Raw genomic sequence first — 20,754 nt, 5'->3', positions numbered from 1 at the left:
CTTTGTTAGATCCCAAACATGTCGGAATTAAGGGAAATGATGCTGCAGATACTGCCACTATGTCAACTATTATTAACACGTTTGCTGCAACGCTACTTCAGCATAGTCTGTTCCCGTATGCTGAGCAATTTCACTTCAAGGTCAGTACGGTAATCTCGTTGCCGGCGGTAAGCGTGATACAAGTATACTCGTAGTTGGCTTGTGCAGAGCATATACCATCTATGAGAATACACAATTTTGATGCTAACTCCACAAGCCAAGCATCTTCACTTCTTCAAGGTCAGTACAGTAATCTCATTGCAGGCAGTAAGCGTCATACAAGTATACTCGTAGCTGGCTTGTGTAGCAGGTTTACCAACTACGAGTATACTCATAGTTGGCAGCGAACATGTTAAGATAGACCTCCAGGGAGTCAGACTCATCGATGGAGGGCCACATACTATACACACACACACACCAGCTATTATACTTATTCTTGAATTCATTCATACTGCTTGCACTCACAACATCCGATGGCAATCCATTCCAATCACACACCACCCTCTGAGAGAAAAATCTAGCCCCCCCCCCCATTCTTGGCAGCCTTCATTCTCAGCTTCCAAGGATGCCCTCTCGTCCTTTCCGCACCCTCCATAAATTGGAAAATTCCATCAATTGAAATCCTGTATGACCCTTTCAGAAGTTTGTAAGTCTCAATCATATCACCCCTCTTTCTCCTGTTTGCTAGTGTCTGAAGTCTACAAATTCTCAATCTGTCTTCATACTCGGCATTCCACAATTCTGATATCATTTTTAGTACTCTCTCCAATATATCAGAATCGCAACAGAAACCAGGAAACCAGACGTGCACAATAGTCCAAGCGAGGACTTATCAAGGCCTTGTAAAGAGGCAAAATAACATCCTTATATTTACATGCGAACGTTCGTTTCAGCATTGCAATTATCTTTTGAGTTGTATTTGCAGTCTTTGCCACATGATTCCTGAACTTCAACTTCCTATCTATTAATACCCCAAGATCCCTAGCCTCATCAGTTTCTTCTAGCCTAATCCCACCAATATAATACGACATTAGATATCTAATCATGACGTAGTGAGTGATTTACATTTACTGATATTGAACTGACACCCATTTTCATATGCCCACATATCAGCAGCATTCATGATCCTACCTATCTTTGCATCATCAGCAAATAGCTGTATGTCGCTTGTCAAATTTTTCCCAATGTCTTTAACGTACAGATTGAATAACAGTGGACCAAGCACTGATCCTTGTGGTACACCACAAGTTACCGTAAATCTTGCAGACTCGCATTCCCCGTATACCACTTTTTGATATCTGTCAGTCAGCCATCCTCTTATCCATGCTAATATTCTATAACCCAAACCCATTTTCTCAAATTTATGCAGCAATCTGCCATGCTGTATTCTGTCAAAAGCCATAGCAAAATCCAAAAGTATCATGGTGTATCCATTCCCCTTGTCTAATTCAATGATAACATTGTTATAGAATGTGAGCAAGTTGGTAAAACATGACCTTTCCTTAGTAAACTCATGTTGTTCATTGCAAAGTAGAGATTATCTGTCAACCCATTTCTGAATGCGAGCCCTAACCAATTTTTCCAAAATCTTCACCACCACTCTTGAGATACTAATTGGTCGATAGTTGGATACATCGATCTTTGCACCACCCTTGTTCATTGGAATTACCATACATTCCTGTGGAATCTTCCCTGTTCTGAGACTCATATTAAATGGCCTCTATTGCCAAATTCTTATTCAATTTGTGCAACAGCTCTAATACCTCGTCCTCATACACCTGCGTTTCTTCATCTAGTGAAGAGGTAACAGTGAGCTCAATGTTGCATACACCAGGTTGATAGCTTTTAACAAAATGGGCACTCATTAACTGAACAACCTCTTCTGCATCTGTAACTCTCATGCCATGAGGATTGGCAAAAGTTATTCTTTCATATTCATTCTTTCTTTTACTTGCAGCATATCGATAGAATTCTTGTGAGTGGTCTTTAGCACACAGAGCCAGTTTCTTTTCATACTCAGACTTTGCTTTCTGTGCAACAGCTGTGACTATTCTAGCCTGCTGCTTATAACCTTCAATACCGGACGTCATCCTTATGCACACGGTATTCCTTCTACATCATCCTTTTGTTATGAATCTCTTGCTTAATAAAGTTACACATCCATTTGACTCCTACTCTGTTTATTCTTCAAAGTCTCGGAACATATTCTGATATCGCATCATTCAAGTGTTGTTTAAATGCTTCCCATGCACTCTCGATATTCTTTCCATCCAGCAACTGATCCCATTCTATTGAACTCAGTATACTCCTCAGTTGGTCATAATTTATAGTTCAGCATGTAACCTTTTCTGAAAGGAACATTTATAAACTTAGTCACTTCCCAAGTGAGTACCACATGATCACTGTCACCAACTGGAGGCATAATGGTTATGTCTTTAACTGCAATGCCCTCTGACACTATAATCAAATCTAACATTTGCCCTAGAGTTCATTCTGTCACATGCTGCTTGAGGAAGTTGTCCCACAACAGCTCAATAAATGCATTTTCATTCTTTTCATGAGATTCTACTGCTACCAATCAATATTTGGATAATTAAAGTCTCCTGTTATGATTATTCTTTTCGTGCTCATCTTTTCTATGTGATGCATTTCTTCAACTGATCTAGCAACTGATCCACCAAGTCTGTAATAACACTGCACTATGTAATTAGTCTTGTTAGATTCCACCTCACAACAGATGGCTTCAAACTCACTGCCACATGAAATATTGTTAGTAGTATTGCTACAATCATTGTCTCAACTCTAACTGGATTCAAGTCATTCGATATCATTAGCAGCACACTCCCTCCTCTCTGTCCTTCCTAAAAATACTGTACCCTTGACACTCGATACCAGTTAGTAAATCTGATTCTGATAGCCAGGTCTGACTAATACCTACAATCTGGGGCAGCAACATATTGGCTAAGACAACAAAATCTATCACTTTGTTTCTGATACTCCTAGCATTCGTGTACAGACATAATAATCTACCTGTTTGTTCTTTTGTATTGTCTTGTCTGCAGTCTGCCTGACACAGTTGGACAACTTGCAGATCTCTATTATTCTCTAATTCCTTACACATGTAGACATCTTTTCATGTATATGATGGGTCCGAACCGGACGAACACAAACCCCAAATTGTTCTTTCCTCATCAACATTTCCATGACAAAACCCATTCTCATCATTAACAGTTATGTAACATTTTTGCCCTTACACTCACGTTCACACTATTCCTCCCTTTATAATTTAGTTTCTTTGACTCTCTGTGTTAGGTCTCATACCAGTTATTAGTTTTTCTAGACTCCTGATACCAAATGCATTTAGGTGTAGGCCTCCCTCTTATACAAATCCAATCTTCCCTCAAACTCACTCTACACATCCAAAAACTCATATCCATTTCTTCTACATAGCCTATGCATTGAATCGTTTGCCATCATAGCTCTTCTTAATTCATTTTTATCATAACAAGGTAAAATACTAACAGTTTTCACTTTCTCACTCTTCACTCTTACCTCTTCCAACAACCCTTTTATGTCCTCTCTCATACTGAACTTATCGCCAGTTAAATCATTCGTACCTACTACAACTACAATTTCTTTTCTTTTCTGTTTTTGAATTGCTTCGTTTATATTCTTAATTTTCGCTCCACGAAAACTCGTTGTTGTAACTCACTTATCTATAGCATGTTTTATTTATAGAGTCACCATACCAAATAATTTCTTTCTTTTTACTAATAACACACTTACCTGATTTCTGTTATTTCCTAACTTACCTGTTTCCTTGCTTTGTTGTTTCTTATTTTCCTGTTTAATTTTCTATTTCTCCCTCTGTTTATTATTATTAGTATTATCTTGTCTGTCCCCTACACTGATTACAGGTAGATTAAAAGACTAAAACTATTATTAGTGGCAAACATTATGGAATGGAGACCAACAACAAACTCCACTGGATCAAGCCTGAAATTAAATTATGACCCTGTAGTCTATGCAGGAACTGCGAAGAGGAAGTTGTTCTTGCTTGGCTTCTCATAGGCAGCTATCTTACACACTCCTTTTTTATTGAAGGGTGATGAAATGCTTGTGTGTGAGTTCTGTGGTTTTGTTTTATCCATCATGCATAATCAGCTGCCCTCATTTCATTAATGAGTGCAGTCACTATTTTGATATTTTATAACCCGCTTGAGTCCTATATGCTTAGATTCTGATTCCTCCAGTGTTCATTTGTTTTTTTAAATTTTTTCAGAGTATTAGCATTGACAATTGTATATAAATTGTATCCAATGTAGACTGTTTTTGTTTAGATAGAAACATTCTAAAAGAATCTAGAAAACAATATACATGGACTATATTTATTATTAATTTTTAAGTAATGGTTTTCTTATACACAAGATGCTAATTTATTTTACCATTTATTAATTATTACCTTGCCATAAGATGCACTTGTTTTACTTAAGATGTTTTTCATTTATTTAAATATTTATTGCTTATTGCCTTGTAATAAGGCACACTTTCTGCTAGTTGTTTTCTTGTACATAAGTGTTATTTATATATTTATCTATTCATTATTTATTATCTTGTATACTACTGCCTTAACCTCTATAATGACTTAGTATATCGTTTGCTGCCCTTGCATCAGTAAACGTCAAACAAACTAAATCAAACTGAAGCTATTTATAGGTGAGCCGAGATCCCTTTTGCAAGAGGAAGGGCAAGACTATTTTAGTGTCATTGAAAGATTGTATGGCGAGATTGTATGTATAGGATGAATGGAGTACTATCAAACTGAGTGCACTTTCTGTCCTTGATGTTTCCACCTCTCTTTCATGCTGAGTTAGTGCCAATGTAGCATTTCATTAGCCCCATGACCTTCTGGGTATCATTCTTCTATAACACCTTCATTGATAATCTAGGCAAAGTATCTCCTTCCATGCACACACTCTTTTACCAACAGTTTCCCCATTGCATTTTTCCTCTAGTGTTTCATCATAAAGACATGAATAGAATCCTGAATAGATTGGATACCAAGTCTTTTGGAGCTGGTGGTATGCCCCCCAGTCATACTTGAAACTTGTGCACCATAATTATTGTCTTTACATTCATGTCATCTGCCCTTACAACATCAAACAACTTACATTCTACCCATCACCAAGAAAGGCAGTAAAAGCTAACAGTCAAGCTATCATTCTTCCTTCATACTTCTATACAAAATAATGGAGAAAGTCAACTTCACTCGCCAGTTAAAACGTTCACACAGGGAAGTGTTTCGCATGTTTATCGTAGCCGCTTCTGCGCCATGTAGGCACCCCTGAACTGACACAAAGTTTATACGGCATGCTACCTGTAACTCTTTTGGTAGGATTTTATTGCTGCTTGTTTGTGTGCCACTTCCACATCAGGATGTGGGCGGCCTCATTGACAGAAAGTTTATGCAGCATGTGAGTTGCAACGCTTCCAGTAGAATTTTATTCAAAGTTAGCATTTATGATTTGTCTTAACGATATAAAAAATTTCAAATGTAATCGAACAAACATTTATTTCATGCAATTGAAAATTTGGACAAATGGTAGGACAATTATTTTTAGTTAGATGCTGTGTTTGGCACTACAACAAACAGTTTGGCTTGAGTCTGTGCAACATAGTTTCTGTGCAGGGGACATTTCATTAGGTAGTTCTGTTTTTATTCCAGTTGTCTCTAATTGCACTCTTTGGTAACAGATATGTTACACAGACTGCATATGCCTCTGTACTGTTATTCAGCGAAACTACTTGTTTTTCTTGCATCTGCAGTATAGTGGCTGTTAGTGATTTTGCAAATAAATCCCTTTCCACCTAATTATCTTTAATTATTGGTTTTTAATATATTCTGAAAAGAAAATTCCTTTTCACCTATCCCCTTCTCCTCAGTGCTGGATTAGTTACAATTGAAGAAATTGTTACAAAAAGCAACAAGATTGATGGCATGTGGGAATGAATGCCAGTAATTTCGCTTGCTTTGCCAGATGGTTAGGTTCACAGTGAGCAAGCTACTCCTTCTCCAACATGGACATATTAATCCCCCGACTGGCCAGAACGTCTACAGACATCCAGCTAAATTTGGATACGATTCTGTAACACCTATTGAATAACATGAATAAGAAGTGCAATTTGGTCTCACTATTTATCCACCTCGGCCGGTAGGGGTGTTAATCATTGACCACCAGTATGGAAACCATAGGTGGTGATGTTGATGAGCAGATCCACTGTGGACACATGCTATGGAAAGCTTTAATGAAACCATGTGATCACTCTAGACATATCTAGGGCATTTCATTGAGTTTGGCACAAAGCCTCCATACTAGTTTCCTCTCCAGTCATTATATTACACTATACTATATGTGGTGGTGGTTTTTGGCTTCCTTTCTTCATTTTTTCTGCTGATTTGTAGTGGCCCAGGTTGTATATGTTTGTTCACACTCTTTCTCCCATTCATAACTGACTTTCTATAACTAGCCATAAATCCTATACATAGCTTTATTTATGACTATAGTCTCCATTCCTGTTTTTTCATTTGGCAAACCTTGCATTGCTCATATATCTGAAGCTATATGATCTTCTATGATCAGCACCTTAAATATACTGATCTCACCATATTTCACTGAGGTGAGGACAACCCTGACAACTTTAATGCAACCAAAATACAATTCTGTTCTTATTTCATGCAAGAAACGTATTACACTTTCCATCCTAGCCTTTGATAATACTCATAACTCCATATGAGATATCCCTTATCAGATTGACTGACACTTCTGTCAGAAGCATATCAAATCTATGACCTTCTCCACCTAAAAAAACAAAATAGGTGCAATTTTCTGTTTAAGACGTTACCTATTACACTGAAGATATCGCAACTCCTAACACTCTAAATCCCAAATCTGTCTCTCCTACCTTAGAATAGTGTTCTCACATATAGGCTGTGCATCAAAAATCTCTTTAAAAAAATTTTTTTTTACAGAAGAGTACAGTCAGGTTAATTGGTGATTTCTCCACCCCTTCATAGATGCACATGAATCTGCTGGTCAACATCAATTCACTATCCAGCTTCAAACACACTAAAAGAAACTTCTCATCATCCTAATGAAGGTTTATTTTCTTGATCCTGAGAATTAGTAATAATATTTTTGGTTTACAATCTGTAAATCAAAAATGTTATTACTAATTCTCATCATCCTCTTTCGTTCCATTGATTCCTGCACTTTTGATCAGTCTTCTCCATGTGGTTTTAGATTCCCTATCTGGATTAGAGCTAGTTGTTAAATGTTTTTTTTTTTCGTTTGGTTATAAATTAAAGATTCCAAGAAATTATATTCTTGTTTAATCCTTTATTCCAAGTGTAAGCAAACAAAGTTTGTGCATGAAGTATCTTAATGACTAGATTGTATATAACTTCATCAGGCTCTGTTTTTCCAATTCCACTGAAAACAAGCTGGAAGAGAATCTTAAGTAACTTCTGTTAGCAGTGATGTAAAGCAAACTTCATGTATTAAGTAGAATACCTGACAGTCCACTCTCTTCACCAAACACTCTTAGAGCTTCTTAACCACTTCTCCCATGTACACTTGAGGTGATGCTCCTCTTGATAATTCTGATCACAGTGCTATATGAGTTTCATCTCTAGTAGAACCCATGACCTAGTAGAACCCACACCCCAATCACACCCAGCCATTCATGACCTCATGCCCTTAGGCACTACTGCTTTGCCAAGAAGGAAGATTTTAGACTTTTATTCATCCTTTGTTTTTAATAAACTGCTGTTTCCAATCTCCAGATGCTTATGTTGCAGAAATTAGCCATAAGATCTTTCATTCCTCACTTTGTTCAACATTCAGTTTGATGGCAGCCCATGCATGACATTTATTTACATATGTTTTATAGCACTCTTATGTGCAGGAGTGGTATTTAAGAAATAAATAATTAGTTTGTGTTACACTGTGAACATTCTCTCTAGCATAGGATGAAAGAAATAGAATTTTTTTTCAATATCAAATCAGTCCATTGTATCATAGTGTAAACTTTGAGGGTATAGCAGCAAAGCAGTTGGATAGTACATGGGACTGAAACTAATGTTGATGCATATGGTGGAAGCTTCCTGATCAGCTGGCAAATAATCCTGCTGCTACTACTGCCAGGCATAACCTGACAGAGTAAGCAGCAGTGTGCAGGGAACATTGTCTAACTTATATATAGAAATATGACTTCTGCATTACTTCAACTTTGGTATCACTTCTGTGTCTGGCTCCCACTGATGAGACCTCAATAAAGGTCAAAACCGGTCTGGGTAGTGGCCCTTCCCATAATGCATAGCATTTTATATGTCTACAAGGGTATGCACATTGCATTATGAGATACTAAGGCAATTGATATGGAACCATTATCCTCTATATATGAGTTGCCTTGTCATGTACAAACTTTGCTTCCACTTGGATAAAGGATGAGACCAAGAATATCATTTCTAGGTATCTTTAATTTATAGTATAACCAAGTGAAAAAACCTTCAACATCTACAACCCACCTTAACTATTCCAACTACATCTTGAAATCTAAACAAGAATGATGGATTAATAATTCCAAGAATTTGGAAGACCAATCTTTAACCCATTTAGCATCCAGAACATTTCCAAACAGAAGAAAACTATAATATGAGAGGACTTTTAGAAATTGTTTAATGTAGTTCCCTTATAAACTTTTTATTTATCATCTGTATATTATTATACTACTATATATGAAAAGTTTTTTTTTATAAGTTTTATTTCTGGAAAATTTTCCATGTTACTCTAAATGAATATTCATTTTTATGGCTATTTAGCCTATTTTTCTTTAGGAGTACCCTTTTATGATGTCATTGGGTTTTTACTCAATTTTTAGGGCATTACTGATGTTTTAAAGATATTGATTTCATCTCATCTCATTTTCCTTATCCCCTGCAGTGTCGAGAGTTTATTAATCATCAGGCCTCAAATCATTCACAAGATAAGGTGGTCAGCCCTACACCCCGGTGTATCCTAAGTCTGTAGTGTTGAGTTTTCAAGGCCGATTTGCCTGTTTTTCAGGATGAAAAAACCCCCATGATAAACTGGGGTAAAAACCCTACTGTCCACACCCAGGCTAACTTGGCTATGGCTGAGGAAGATCCTTCAGCTCCTCACGTCACTGAGGAATCGAACCTAGGGCACTCCTTCCCCAGGCATAGGCTAACCGCATGGACAAAGATATTGATACATGAAGAATATAAGGAAGGAATTATTTTGGACATACCTGGTTGTCTTTTTGTTGAGTGGCATATGGCGATAAACATTTATATTATTATTGAATTATGACTGAAAAGAAGGTGGGGGGTTGGAAATGTGGAGATGGAGAGAGATGTGGGTAAGACAAAAGCATGTGAATTTAAAACCTAGGTTTTAAGGGTGGGCTTTGAGTTCTTTTGAAGAAGGTGAAAGATAGAATATGATATGATATTTAGAATATGATATTTTGTGAATTAATTTTGTATATATTTTATTTAGTAATATTTTTATTTTATTTTTTTCCACCAGAGGTCAGGCTAGGGTAAATGATTAACAAAGCATTTAGATTCATCTTTTGTGTAGTGTCATGTATCTTGTGTCCTATACATATGTATGTTTCCTGATGATGTCCGAACAATCCTGTCCAGTTTGGTGTCGCTTGTTGTGATTTGGTTTTCAGGTCCTCTTTTATTTTGTCTATCCATCTAATTCTGGGCTGTCCTTTGGATCTTTTATCTTCCATCGTTGTATTCAGGGCTTTAGATGGTAGTCTTTCTGTTCCCATTCTGGTCACATGGCCAAACCATCGCAGTCTTCTTTCTTGGATTTTGTCTATTATTGTTATTTCTTGTTTTAGTCGTTTCCTTATGTCTTCATTTCTTAGTCGATCCAGCAGAGATACTCCAAGTAATCTTCTTAGCTAACCCATTTCAGTAACTAATCATTTTTTCTCTTTAGCCTTTTTGAGATTCCAGCATTCACTTCCATAGAGGAGTATTGGGAGGATCATTGTTTCATAGATTCTTACTTTTGTTACTTGTTTGATGTCTCTTGGCTTCCATATTTTATTGTCGTCCAAAAGTTTGGGATGCTTGACTGTTTGTTTTTTTTTATAATTTCACCATTGTACTCAATAACTCCTCCAAGGTAGGTGAAAGTTTTCTACCTGCTCTAGATTCTTACTATCAATTTCAATTTTCAGATTGGTGCTTCTTTTTCCTATTTGTATAATTTTTGTTTTGTCTATGTTTAATTCAGATTTTATACACTCCTCCTTTATTTTATCAGAAATTCACTGTAGATTTTCTTCTGTGCTTGCAAGTAATGCAATGTCGCCTGCAAATGTTAAATTTGTCACATTTTTCCCATATATTTTGATTCTGGAGTCTTCATTGTTTAAGGCCTTATTGGTTGCTTCTTCCAGTGTAAGATTGAACAGGTCTGGTGACAGATTGCATCCCTGTCTTACTCCATTCTCTGTGTGGAACCAGTTGGTTAAGTTGTCCTCCATTCGTACTGCACTTTCAGATTTCTCATATAGATTCTTTACTATTCTTATGGTTTTGTTGGGAATTCCAAATTCTTCCATAGTTCTCTTCTAAGGATTTAATCAAATGCCTGACGAAAGTCTATGAAATTTATGTAGCAACTTTGGTTGAACTCTAGTGTCTTTTCTATTAGCTGTCTTAAGGTGAATAGTTGATCAATTGTGCTTCACCCTGGTCTGAAACCAGCTTGTTCTTCTCCTAGTGCCAGTTCTATATATGGCTTAATTTGTTTTTGGAGTACTTTCGTAAAAACCTTACTTGGAATACTGAGGAGGCTAATGCCTCTGTAATTATTGCTATCTCCTTTTTTGTATATAGGAGTTATGACTGATTTGGTCCAATCAGTAGGCACTGCTTCGTTTTTGTAGATCCTTTAATAATGTTTTTAATGGTTCCAAAAGTTGTTCCTTTCCTGCTTTTAAGAATTCTGCATGTATTTGATCAATGGCAGGTGCTTTCCTAGTTTCGAGTTTTTCTATGTTATGTGCTATTATTTCTTCAGTAAAGATATTTATTTCCTCTTCCATTTCAGTGACTGGAATCGTAATATCCTGGGAGCTGTTTTTATTATATAAATCTTTGAAGTATTCTTGCCATCTGGCCATTCTTTTTGTTTTACTTTCAATTAGTTGTCCCCCTTTGTTTTTGATCATCATAATTTTTGTTGTCCATGTCTTACTAATTTGGTCTTTTCGTTTATATAATCAATGAAGGTTATTTTCTTTTGATAGCTTTTCTGCCATTTTACGTTTATCTTCTAACCAGTTATTCTTGTCTCTTTTTACTAGTTTTCTAATTTCTCTGGTTAATCTATTATATTAATTTCTGTTATAATTCTGTTTTAGTTTCATGCTTTTCCTTTGATCGCTTAACCTTTTTACTTCATTCGAGATCCAATCCTTTTTACTTTCTCTTTCTGTGTAAGCTATTGTTTTTTCTGCCAAATTTAATATTATTTCCTTTAATTTGCCCCAATGTTCTTCGATGTTTATATTCTGTTTTGGTAGTTCCTTCAGGTTTTTATGTAGTTCTAGTTGATATTTTCTTAGAATATTGTTGTCTTGTAGTTTTTTTACATTCAGTCTTCGTTTGACTCTAAAAATGCTTCCAGATTTTAACTTTATTCTTAGGTTTGCTAATACTAGCTTATCGTCTGATCCACAATCTGCAGAAAAGGATCTGCAGTTTAGGATACTTGATTTTCATCTTTGGTTTACAATAATAGCCTATCGTATTCTTGGTAGCACTGGGGGGAGGGGTAAGAAGTAAGAGAGAGAGAGAGTAGAGGGAAAGAAGAGTAGAAGACCAGTCTCCAGATATGATATACCAAGTGTATATTGTATGGAGCAAGATCAGGTCTTGCTTGGGTATCTCAGGTTTGCCATGCCCATACTCACCAATGTGAGCCCCTGAGAATCTTAAGTACTGAACAGGGTTCAGTACTTAAGGTTTATAGATTAGAAAAAGGAATATGACAAGGTGTTGAGAGAAAAGATTTTCAAAATGCACAGTTATATGGGGTAAATGAAACATTATACATAGTCTATCTTTAAGTTGTGAATCAGCATTTAGAACTGAAGGAAATACAGGTAGCTGAATTGATGTAAAATCATGTGTAAAATAAGGGTGCACACTATCTCCATTCTTATTCATCATCTATATGGGTATTATTATTAAAGAAAGTGTTATTAAACATATTGCACTGAGATATATCAAATTATAATATCTGTAACGAATTTAGCATGAAAATCAGCAATAAAAAGCCAAACTATGAAAGTAGGCAGAACATAAAAAAAACTTCAGCTGCATTCTCAAGAGAACTTGTGGAAGAAGTAAAATATTCAGCTATTTAGTGAATCATCATCATGAACCATGGGCTCAGCTCCCATAAGTGTCTGATGCCATGTTGACTATATTGTCCCAGTGACGTCTGTTCATTGCAGCATTTATTTATTTTTATTTATATAATTATTTATATATATATATGTATTATATATATTATTCGTGATACCTCCAAGGAGTCCAAAGACTCATTGTGGGAGGACACCTACTGTACAACTCTCCATCTCCACCACTACACTGAACCTCTACTACCCCATCAGCGGCATCTACTGCCCACTACCACCACTTTTTTATAAGTAAATTGCGTGTGTTCTGAAGGGCCGATTTGTCTGTATGCGGGATGAAAAACCCGAGTTTCAGAGAGGAAAAACTCTGCTGCCTCCGTATAAGATTGGCTAACTCACCTTCAATTGAAAAAGTCCATATAAAGATTCCTCCCATCACAATGGGAATTGAACTTAGGCCTTTTCTAATCGAAGGGCGCAACGTACCATCGTTCTTCCAATTGCGCGATGGAGGTGCATATATATTTATTTAGTGAAGATAGAAAATTAAATTTGGATCTGAGAGTTGGATTAGAAATAAAGCACTAAATCAGAGATTAGAGATAACAGATATAAGTGCTTTAGGAAAAAATAGGGGTCTGAACAAATGACATCATTGGCAGAATCATATTAAAAATGAAGATATTAGGAAGGAAGTTGATATTGTTAGCATTCAAGAATATGTGAGCAGGGCCAATATAAAGTGATATAGTCACTTATATAGAATGAGATGAAAGATTAGCAAAACAGGTGTTTGTTGCTGAGATGGCAGGGACAAGATCCAGAGAACTAGGTGGATGGATTTTGTCAGAAGTGCCTTAGAGCAGCGCTTCCCAAACTGGGCCGCAGACCTCTTGGGGGCCATAAGTTTTGTTGTGGGGGGGCTGTGAAATAATGAATACAAATTTAAAATGTTTTAAGACTAAGTAGATTTTTTTTAATCTTAAAAGAAATGCATTTAATTTTTATTATTTATTATTTCTTTTTTTTATTTTTTATATTTTAATGGACATAGGTGTTGGTTCACAAATTTTGCTTCTTGTGTATTTTGGCAATTAATGAGTATTAATAAATATATGCTTATTCATATAATTTTTATTTCAAAGGTATTAATAAGAAACACAAACAAATTACAAACGCAAAATCTTGAATATAAATTGTATTGAATATAAATACATATAGTAATATAGACATATAATTTAATATGTCTATATTACTTTTTTTTTTTTTTTTTTTTTTTGATGGGGGCCATAAAATATTTAAATTTTTCCAAAGGGGACCGAGGCATTTATAAGTTTGGGAAGCACTGCCTTAGAGGACCAAATGTTGGATGCAACATAACTTATCTGGAAGAAAATTGATAGGAGATTCATAATAGTGGAAACTTAATCCTGTAGTACTGTCATAATAATCTGTACAATCCCTTGAAAATCATGAAATTGACTATAATGATGAGAATTCAGGTATATGCTTGAACATGATAAAGAAAAAACAAGAAAGTTAATTGAAATCTATTAATTTGCTGATATTTAAAGTTAATATATTTTTTTCACATGAAAATGAATTTTAGCTTCATGTTTTTTTATGATTATATATTTTAAATTTCTTGATAGATAATTAATACCATTTTAGTAGCATTTGAAAGGAATGCACTAAAATTTCTATTTTGATAAAAGAAAACGGAATAGTTTATTTTGCTGATTTATTATTTAATTATTATTATTATTATTTTGTTAATGTCACTTATCATAGAAATAAGTTTAATTTGTTTTTGCTTTATCATATAATTTGATAATTAATTTTTATAATTTGAATAAAACAAGTTTTTTTTTTTTTTTTTTTAAATTTAGGATGATGGATCTTCAGTAGATGTTCATATCAATTTAGGCCAAGTCCCATTTCAAAACGAAGTGCAAATGAGGCTAAACCAAATACAGAATATGATTTCTCAAGCTAATTTACTTCTTAATACAATAGAGGTGAATTTTTGTGATATTTTTTGCAAATTATGATGTTACATTTTTAAGAATATTATGTAAAATAATTGTTTATAAGAAACTCTCTTTAAAAACAAGGTTTTAGAAGTTATTTTAATTTGGTACTGACATTGTTGTTCAATTTTTCTCCTTTTTATATAAGTGGAGTAGGATGCTTGAAAATATTGATGGGTAAATCCACGTGATTATAGTCAACCTTTCATTTTTTATGAGCGTTTAAAAATGATAAATAGAACAGTGTGAGAATTATTGAAAAATTTATTGAAAAGCATTCTGGTTTAGATGGATTTTTACTGGACTTCAAATAATCAAAAATCCAGGAGAGTATAACAGGAATATTCTATTGATCTTGAAAAGACATGATTAAGTATTTGCACAAAAATTCATAATTGGAACTTTATTGAATAAGGAAAACAAATATAGGAAAACACTGTATAATGTTATTAAGAATAATATATAGCTTATTGAAGGATCTATAAGGTTGATATTAAATGAGGCATAATATAGGTATATTCCAGAGGCAAATAATTCCAGGTGTGCTTGGTGTATGGTGCACATCCACTCAATAGCAATATCACCGATATTATATTTTTGCATTTATTCCAGTAAAAGACTCCCCCAATTATTCCCTGGCTTTGCATGATTCCTAAAATTGAACACAGTACACTAATGCTTCATGAAGAGGACACTTTTCAACACTTAAACATTGAATCACATTCATGTTAATAGCCTGGATGTGTGGTCACAAATACATACGCCTTTTATCCCTTTGATCCAGATGATGCAGCAGATCAAATTCTTAACATGCCAGTGGTTTTGAACCATCCAGAAGGCGAGGCAGGGTGACCGCTGAGACAATATTGAAAGTTTATTTTTCACTTGGTTAGAGTATAATAAAATTAGTGTAATCTTTTTTCCAAGTGTGAGCAAACAAAGTTTGCACCTGAAAGTATCTTCAGGACTGGGGTAAGGTGGTACAACACCAGGGCAACTCGTTGCAAAGGTGGAGCAAGCTACCAACACTCCTATCTCAGTATCTCCTATAATGCAAAACACATCTCCTTGCGGATATGTCTAATGCTATGCATTAAGGGAAGGGCCACTACCCAGACTAGTTTCGACCTCCACCTTTGCAACGAGTTGCCTGGTGTTGTACCACCTTACCCCAGTTCTGAAGATACTTTCAGGTGCAAACTTTGTTTGCTCACACTTGGAAAAAGGATTAAACTAATTTTATTATACTCTAACCAAGTGAAAAATAAACTTTCAACATCTTTCTCAAAATCCAGAGTAATTTATTAAAAAAGGGTGGCACACCATTTGGCAACTCCTATAGGTAGAGATGACCTGCTAATGCTTCTGCCTGTTATCTCCACTTGGGCTTGGCTCCCACTGAAGAGACCTCAATAAAGGTCGACACTAGTCTGGGTAGTGGCCCTTCCCTTAATGCATAACATTAGACATATCTGCAAGGAGATGTGTTTTGCATTATAGGAGATACTGAGATAGGAGTGTTGGTAGCTTGCTCCACCTTTGCAATGAGTTGCCCTGGTGTTGTACCACCTTACCCTAGTCCTGAAGATACTTTCAGGCGCAAACTTTGTTTGCTCACACTTGGAAAAAGGATTAAACTAATTTTATTACACGCTGAGACAATAGTACCTAGTGACCGTGATTGGTTATTGTCTGATGCATGCATGCATGCAGATGTCTGAGGGAATGGAGTGCTTTCCATTAAGTGTGTAATTCAAATTGTCTCTAATTACATTATAATTGTTATTATTCTAGTGGAAACTTAATTCTGTAGTACTGTCATAATAATCTGTACAATCCCTTGAAAATCAGAAAATTGATAATGATGAGAATTCGGGTATATGCCTGAACATAATTGGATTTTTACTGAACTTCAAATAACCAAAAATCCATGAGAGTATAACAGGAATATTCTGTTGATTTTCATGACTCTGCATAAACCATGTCTAGGCTTTATAGGATTGCATGCTATTCACTCTGCCCAGCAACTTATAGGATACACAGATCACAAATGTTAATTATTAATAATTCGTTTGCCATTAATTGGATATTATCTCAGGTTTCCTGAAATTGTCTTAAATATAGCACACAGATGTTAAATGTCTGTTTACTGTATTTAGTGAGAAACAAAGCTACTTGTTTTTCTTGCTTTTGTAGTATAACATCTGTTGAGGTTGGAAAGTTTTTTAATGGTATAGGGACATTTTTATTCTAGTTTTCATAAACAACAGATGTGGTAAAAATTTATCTATTTCTGAATAAAAATAAATACTTCTGTGTATTATAAGAAGTTGTTGATTTACAAAAAATTCAAATTACTAGCATATGTGAGATATCTATTGTTGATAAGATAGAAGAGCCTCTGACATGCGTGTACGTTCACACACACACACAAAAACTAATGAATGTAGGTTTCCTGAAACTGGATAATTCTGATAATGATTGGTGTTGAAAGTTTATTTTTCACTTGGTTAGAGTATAATAAATTTAGTTTAATCCTTTATCCAAGTGTGAGCAAACAAAGTTTGCGCCTGAAAGTATCTTCAGGACTGGGGTAAGGTGGTACAACACCAGGGCAACTCGTTGCAAAGGTGGAGCAAGCTACCAACACTCCTATCTCAGTATCTCCTATAATGCAAAACACATCTCCTTGCAGATGTGTCTAATGTTATGCATTAAGGGAGGATTTGCAACGAGTTGTCCTGGTGTTGTACCACCTTACCTCAGTCCTGAAGATACTTTCAGGCACAAACTTTGTTTGCTCATACTTGGATAAAGGATTAAACTAAATTTATTATTATAATGATTGGATATTATTATGTATCCTATTATTGTGTAAAATGTATACTGATTATCAGTAAACAAAAGAAAATTTTTAGAAAATGAAGGAAAATATACATAAACCAGTGAAATACACATATCATACACAACAGATTTTACGATATGATTTGCTGCTCCGTCAAGCCACATGTATTCCTGCCACACTTAAATTAATCATTAACATTAATAGTTCATTGGATTAGACTCTCCCTATAGTTTTTAACTAAACTATAAAATATATAGTTCAGTTAAAAACTATATATATTATTAATATTATCAATTATACATATTTTAAATATATATAATGTATATAGCAGCTGTTTATTATTTGTTAGTTATTTATACTTTGCAAACAAATCTCTTTCCCTCTCCTTGTAAGTTTTTTTTTTTTTTTTAATTATTCATAAATTCACTGAATCATGTCTAGACTTTATAGGATCTCATGCTATTCACTCTGCCCAGCAACTTATAGGACACACATATTACGAATGTTAATTATTAATAATTTTTCCATTAATGAAAGTATTTCTTCTCACACTTATTCTTTCTTTTACATTTTCCATTCTCATATGACTTATTAGTGATGGTTCACATATTTACACCTTTGAATAATTCAAATATACCAACCAAATATAGCATTCACCTTCATTATTGTTTTCTAATATATCTTAAAATGAACATATCGTTCCCCCACTCTGAATACTTTATCAATTGTAACCAAATTTACAAAGTTATTCTACAATTAATTGCATTGGACCAATTAAGATGAGCACTGATGTGCTACGTACTCTTAAAACTTTCATATATCAATAAAAATGTAATCATATGGTCAAATTGACGTGAATTTTGCAGCAAGGTTGCATTAGCCACAAGACAGCACACCCAACCAAAATGGGCACGCGATGCCATTGGTATATTTGCTGTCACTTATACATTATAAGTAACATACAGAAGATAATGAGCTGAGTTCTAAACTCCTTTTAGTTATCTTCTTAAATAAATTTGTTACAAATCTTCAGGACTCCCCTAGTCAGATAATTTGTTTCAACTTTGATTGAATTGAATTAATTATATTCAATTCAGAATAAAACAGAAATTTATAGTGTGCAATGCATCATCATCACCATAACACTAATTATGGATATAGACCATATTGATCTGTTCCAGTCTCGTTATCCATCTAATATCCTCGTTTGAGGTCTACCTAGTCTTCTCTTTCCAGTTGGTTTATATTTTATTAATTGTTTAGGATATTGGGTGTTGACCATTTGGTTTACATGTTCTATCCAATTTGATTTGTAATTGTTTAGTTTTTTTCCTATTGATTTTATTTTTAGTTCTTTTAAAATGTCTTCGTTCCTTTTTTATTTTTGTCTAATAACATGTACTTTGCAGTTCTTTTCATGAATCTCATTTCACTTGTTTTCATTCTTTGTTTATCTTGTTTGTTTATTACCCAATTCGCTGCCAATATAGTGTAGGCACTGCTAAAGAAGTGTTTCTTTTTGTATAATATTTGGATTGATTGTTCGATTTATCAGGTCTATAATCTGTATATGTCTTTTTTTCCTTCATATGATATTTCACATCCAAGATAATTGAAAGTATTTATCTGTTCTATTATTTTATTATTAATTGTTTTTACTTCTAACACTGGAGTTTGTCTGCAAAATGCCGTAGTTTTATTTTTAGGTATTTTCATTCCAAACAGTTCTACTATAATGTTTAAATTATATATTGTTCTTTGAGAATTGTCTTCCTTATTCAATATTATTACCTGATCATCTGAAAATAATAGCATACTTATTTCGTTATGCCAGGCAATTTCCATACCTGGATTATTTAAAGCGTTCCAATATATTACTATTTCATTAATATAAATATAAAAGTGTTGGAGACAGAGGGCATCCCTATCTACTCTTTGGTTTGTAGATTTATTTCATTATCTTTGTATATATTCAATATTGCATATCGTAAAATATTAAGAATATTTATTCTTGGTAATATATCACGGTGTATATCTTTTTACTTTGTCAAATGCTTTTTCATAATCTATAAACAAAAGATGAGTTTCTAAATTAAATTCCCTTCTTTCCTGTAAACTTTACTATCTTTCTTGGCTGGTAGATTGATAAAGTTATACTGTTAAAATAAGAAAAATGTGAGATAAACTTGTTTAAAGCTGGTCTTTAAAAATACCATACAATTAAAGTTAAAATAACAGAAAATTTCAGACTTCAAAAAAATTTTAAAACTCTTTCTTAGTGAGTACTGCTATTTATTTATATAATTTCAAAATATAAGACCCCACATGGCTCTAACTCCTATACAAAGGAAATATGAAGTTGGATTTATGTTGAGTTGTAGCACATAAAGGAGCACAACTGTTCTGTTGCACAAGATTACTTGTAGAAAGTTTTACTGCTGAACTAAGAAGATGGTATGAGATTAAAGTATCCCAAGAAGCAAATATGCAAAATTCCTTTCTTTTGTGTGTGAGCATTATCTCAGGGGCTCACACTATGGGCATGGCAAACTTGAGATACCCAAGCTAGACCTGATCTTACTTCCTACAGTGTTCACTTGGTATAGTGTATCGTAGACTGGTCTTCTATGCTTCTTTCCTTTACTCTCTCTCACTTCTTACTCCCCCCCCCCCCAGGTGCTATTAGAGCAATTTGAGGGTGAGTGGAGTGCTCCTTCCTCTCAAACTGTAGTTTCCACTATCTACTAAAAAAGGCAGGCCTAATTGATTAAGGTGGCAGTTCCACCAATACCTATCGTCATGCTAGTAACTTGACATAGGGAAACACATATTACTTACAAGTTTCAAAAAAATTTATCTGAACACCAGATAGAAAACATGGGAAAAAGACTGCAAATTGGAAAAGGTTAACAAAAAGCCGTGCCCATGTCCATGGGAGCGCGCATAGTGCGGAAATAGATTTTTGACTGTATCTTTGGCCATGTGGTAATTGACTTAAATAGTTTCTATGTTTTGTTTTTTATTCTATTGGTTGGATTGTAGTTAACTAATTGGTATGTGTTATTGTCAGAGACAGCAGATTAATTTTTTCTACATTAGTGATACAGTTTAAAATAACGGTGGCATTTCCTTTATTGGCTCTGGTTATTACTAAGTTTGGATTTGTTTTAAGTGATTTTATCATTGTTAATTCGTGTTTAGTTATGTTGCTTGTTATTGTTTTGTTATGATTTAAAATGTTCGCAGTTTCTAAACGTATTTTCTCTGCTATGTTATTTGGGATGAATATTAGGCCTCTTTCAATATTACAAATAAATTCAAGTTTGTTTATCGATTTCGGTGCTATAGCAAAATTTAAACCTT

The 20,754-nt window shown here is 34.4% G+C and overlaps 1 protein-coding gene across 6 annotated transcripts in view; it reads left to right on the top strand.

Annotated features, from left to right (window-relative positions):
• The window catches only part of LOC150103864 (large proline-rich protein BAG6), a 401,723-nt gene that overhangs the window by 170,056 nt on the left and 210,913 nt on the right, over positions 1-20,754 (top strand). For all 6 annotated transcript variants that reach the window (XM_090396569.1, XM_090396571.1, XM_090396573.1 and 3 more), the window contains one exon: positions 14,406-14,534. In XM_090396569.1, the coding sequence (XP_090252695.1) occupies positions 14,406-14,534 (129 nt within the window). The remainder of the gene's footprint in view (positions 1-14,405; positions 14,535-20,754) is intronic.

This window comes from Typopeltis vanoorti, chromosome 8, assembly GCF_054136105.1.
Source record: "Typopeltis vanoorti isolate ZY-2024b chromosome 8, IOZ_Tvanoo_1.0, whole genome shotgun sequence".
Lineage (NCBI taxonomy): Eukaryota > Metazoa > Arthropoda > Arachnida > Uropygi > Thelyphonidae > Typopeltis > Typopeltis vanoorti.
This window is presented reverse-complemented; position numbering and strand designations above follow the sequence as displayed.